Raw genomic sequence first — 4,159 nt, 5'->3', positions numbered from 1 at the left:
GAAATGGACAAGGCCCTACCTTTTCATTAGGTAGAATCCACACGTCCATTCCAACTCATTTAAGTAAGAAAAAGAATCAAAGATAGAATTTTATTTTTATTGTAAGAAAAGAAAGTAGAATGACAAGATAGATAGGTCCGGCTCCCACTGAACGCCAAAATTAGAATTTAAAGTTTATAATACCCTTGTGAATTTATCACGAAATTCATTATTACAAATTTCATAATCATATATTTTTACATACTTCATTGCTTTTCTCATACAAATATATGATTTATGAGAAAAAAAATACATGAAATTCATTTAAATTCGTACTTAATATTATAGCTCTGCTCAGCCCGTTCCACCCAACCCCCACCCCACCCTAATCTCTCTTCTCATCAAGAGCCGCATTTTATTGGCAAAATTGAGCATCATCATATAGCGACACGTCTATGTAGGGTCAAATTCTTGCATGTATATATATACTACACATCTTGGTTGCACCCTTACTTGCATTCAAAGCTCTAAAACAACAAAAACATATATACCTCATTAAAAGCCCCTCAAACAAAGGTTTCTCTCTAAAAAAAAATTATTTATTTATTTCTTTCTTTTTTTCTCCTTGTGTTGCCCACAAAACCATAATATTTATTATCTCTACTAGTCTACTATTTGCATCTTCAAGCTTACCAAAGCAAGAAAGAAACTAGGATAGAAATATAGATAGAGAAAACTATGTGCAACCCTAAGCCTTCTTCTCCATCCTCCTTTGTCTCCAATGAAAAAGTCCATTTTGTGAACTCAAACAAACCAATTGATGTTCAAGTTGATGATGAAGAACAACTTCATAAATGGCCAACCCCATCTGAGGTAAATATATACACATAAAAAAAAAATAAAAACAAAAAATCTTTTCCCCCTATACCCCAACTAAGCTACATTAGCACAAGGGTTCAGTTCGTTGAAAAATTACATCGTATATATATAAATTCAACAAACACAACTTTTCTTTTAACCCCTGCGACTCTAAAGAACCTTTTTGTTTAGTGGTAAAGCAAAATTAAGTACTTCTTAACTCACAATATTCTACTCTTATTTTTTGATTTCTTTTGCGAAAAATCTTTTCTTCCACCTCAACCAACCACCATACATATAATATATATATATATATATATATTATGCATGTAAAGTTTTTTTCTTTTTTTTTTTTTATGTTACAGTCTCACATTGGTTAGAAAATAGACCGCGTGTTATATCTTCGCGCTTTCTCGTAACAATATAACTTATAACTTTTTTTTGTTTGTTTAAAAATTTCAGGCTTTTGAAGAAATGAAAGAAATAGGTAAGATTGCCGGACCAACAGCAATAACAGGGCTGGTTCTTTATTCAAGATCGATGATCTCGATGCTATTTCTTGGATATTTAGGTGAACTTGAGCTAGCTGGAGGATCTCTTTCAATTGGTTTTGCTAATATAACTGGTTACTCTGTAATCTCTGGTTTAGCTATGGGAATGGAACCAATTTGTGGACAAGCTTATGGTGCTAAACAAATGAAACTTCTTGGAATTACCCTTCAAAGAACAGTACTTCTTTTACTTTCAACTTCAATCCCTATCTCTTTCATGTGGCTAAACATGAAAACAATACTTTTATGGTGTGGTCAAGATGAAGATATTTCAAATATGGCCCATACTTTCATTCTCTTTGCGATTCCTGATCTCTTTTTCCTATCTTTGCTCCATCCTCTTCGGATTTATCTTAGGACACAAAATATTACGTTGCCATTAACTTATTGTTCTGCTATTTCTGTACTCCTACATGTCCCACTCAACTTCCTCCTCGTGCGATACTGCGATTTGGGTATTGCTGGTGTTGCTCTAGCCATGGTCTTAACTAATTTGAACTTTTTTCTCTTGCTCTGCTCTTTTGTTTACTTTTCCGGTGTATATAAGGATTCATGGGTTGCCCCGAGCATGGATTGTGTTCGGGGATGGTCCTCATTGCTGGCGTTGGCCATTCCAACGTGCGTTTCTGTTTGTCTAGAGTGGTGGTGGTATGAATTTATGATACTGTTATGTGGACTATTGCCTAATCCTAAAGCTACAATTGCTTCTATGGGGATATTAATCCAAACTACTTCTTTAGTCTACGTCTTCCCATCTTCCCTAAGCCTTGGTGTTTCAACTCGAGTTGGAAATGAGCTGGGTGCTAACCGGCCTGGTAGGGCCCGGGTATCGATGATCGTTTCCCTTGTTTGTGCAATGGCATTGGGACTGGGGGCAATGTTGTTTGCAACATTGATGAGGCATAAATGGGGTGGTCTTTTCACAAAGGATGTTGAGATACTTAAATTGACTTCAATTGCATTGCCAATTGTAGGGCTTTGTGAATTGGGAAATTGTCCACAAACAACAGGTTGTGGTGTGTTGAGAGGAAGTGCAAGGCCTACAATTGGTGCGAATATTAATTTGGGCTCATTTTATTTAGTTGGAATGCCAGTAGCTATACTTGTTGGATTTATATTGAAAAAGGGGTTTGGTGGATTATGGATTGGGTTACTTGCAGCACAGGCATCATGTGCAATACTAATGCTTTATGTATTGTGCAAAACTGATTGGAAAGTTCAAGTGGAAAGATCAAAACAGTTAACACAATCAACTTCCTTGCCAGTCACAATGCCTAATTTGGACAAGAAAAAGATCAAGAAAAAAAACAATAATAATATTATTAGTAATAATCTTGAAGAGATTTTGTGCAATAAAGAGGAAGATGATTTGATGAAATCAGAAGATGCTTCACTTGATACAGACCCTCTTATATCTTCAACTACTTAATTAATTCAGAGATTATTGTGCATTGATTGGATTAACTCTCTCCATTTCTATTTTTACTTTTTTTTTTTTTGGGTCCCTCTTAATACCCTTGGATGGGTTGATGTGAAAAATTGTTCATTGGGATTTTATAGACTAATCATGTTAACATTTGATGATCAAAAGAGTGTATTTGATGATCATGAGGATATATATATATATAAAACTACTAGCTAGCTTTGTTATATGTTTTTTCTTTTAATTTCCATCATGTATCTTGTAATAATAATAATAATAATAATATGGAATAGAACATGTATCATCTTCTTATAGTTTATTTCTTATTGGTTGTTACTTCCTACTTTAATTCTCATAAAAAAACTAATCCTACTCGAGAATCCCTTTAAAGTTTGTGCATATATTAGTTTCAACCTTGAAAATAACTCTCCACCTCGGAATTGCTATTCTTCGGATTTGTATTAAATAAATCCATTAGTGTAATAACTTATAAATTATATAAAAACGTAAACTACACTAAGTAAGTCGGATGAGACGAACTCGACTGAGATGGCGTTGGCTGGTGAAAGCGATCCCTAGCCTCCCTTATGGGATATATCAGATGTTGCACCGTCTCAATTATTTACCCGCCTTATGGGATATCAGATGTTGCACCGACTCAATCATTTACCCGTAATAACATGTTAGTTATCATTTTTTACCCTATTATCAAATGATACAAATGAGTCATGAATGAATTCACATTATAATGCCATCGAGTTATCTTTACCTATTAAAACAGATAACATACTTATTTTTTTAAGATTTTAAATCATATATTTCAAAAAATAATTACATGTACATATCATTTATATGACATGATAGTATAAATATAATATGATTATATAAATATTTTTTACACCGTCAATATTTTAATTATATTGGTATTGAAAGAGGGGAAAAGTGTTGTCGGTTGTTTGAAGAAGTGGGAGCAAGAGAAATATATGTAGAATACACCTAGCTAACAAGCTTTCTAATTGTTCCCTTATACCATATAAGGCCACACATTCATCAATACCTAATATGGAAAAGTTTTAATTAAGCATATCTCCATACATACACTATATATTATATTAATTAGTACTACTATACATTACTTAAACATCAAACTTCAACTCAACGCTAACAAAATACTATTATTTACACACTTTTCTTTTTCTTTACATATCTAATAACAAGTATATATCTTTTCATTAATTTTGATGATGGAGGGGTTTCTTCATTTTCTTATAATTAAATTGCTTTACAACACATCCTTACTTCAAAAGTCACCTTTCTTATATGTTTATTTATATTCTCTACTTTAATT

General features: G+C 32.9%; 1 protein-coding gene across 1 annotated transcript; it reads left to right on the top strand.

Moving 5' to 3' along the window:
- LOC101268678 (protein DETOXIFICATION 48) lies at window positions 1-3,130 on the top strand. The gene is made up of 2 exons (XM_004237993.4): window positions 1-852; window positions 1,300-3,130. The coding sequence occupies exons 1-2, from the start codon at window positions 718-720 to the stop codon at window positions 2,815-2,817; spliced, it is 1,653 nt and encodes a 550-aa protein (XP_004238041.2). The 5' UTR covers window positions 1-717; the 3' UTR covers window positions 2,818-3,130.
- The last annotated feature ends 1,029 nt before the right edge of the window (window positions 3,131-4,159 follow it).

This window comes from Solanum lycopersicum, chromosome 4 (genome assembly GCF_036512215.1).
Source record: "Solanum lycopersicum chromosome 4, SLM_r2.1".
In the NCBI taxonomy this organism is placed as follows: Eukaryota; Viridiplantae; Streptophyta; class Magnoliopsida; order Solanales; family Solanaceae; genus Solanum; species Solanum lycopersicum.
This window is presented reverse-complemented; position numbering and strand designations above follow the sequence as displayed.

What these genes read in the sequence shown, in the direction of transcription:
- LOC101268678 (XM_004237993.4), top strand. Translation starts at nt 718, where the DNA reads ATGTGCAACCCTAAGCCTTCTTCTCCATCCTCCTTTGTCTCCAATGAA. An exon ending in AATGGCCAACCCCATCTGAG is followed by an intron (nt 853 to 1,299) that starts GTAAATATATAC and finishes TAAAAATTTCAG; the next exon opens with GCTTTTGAAGAAATGAAAGA.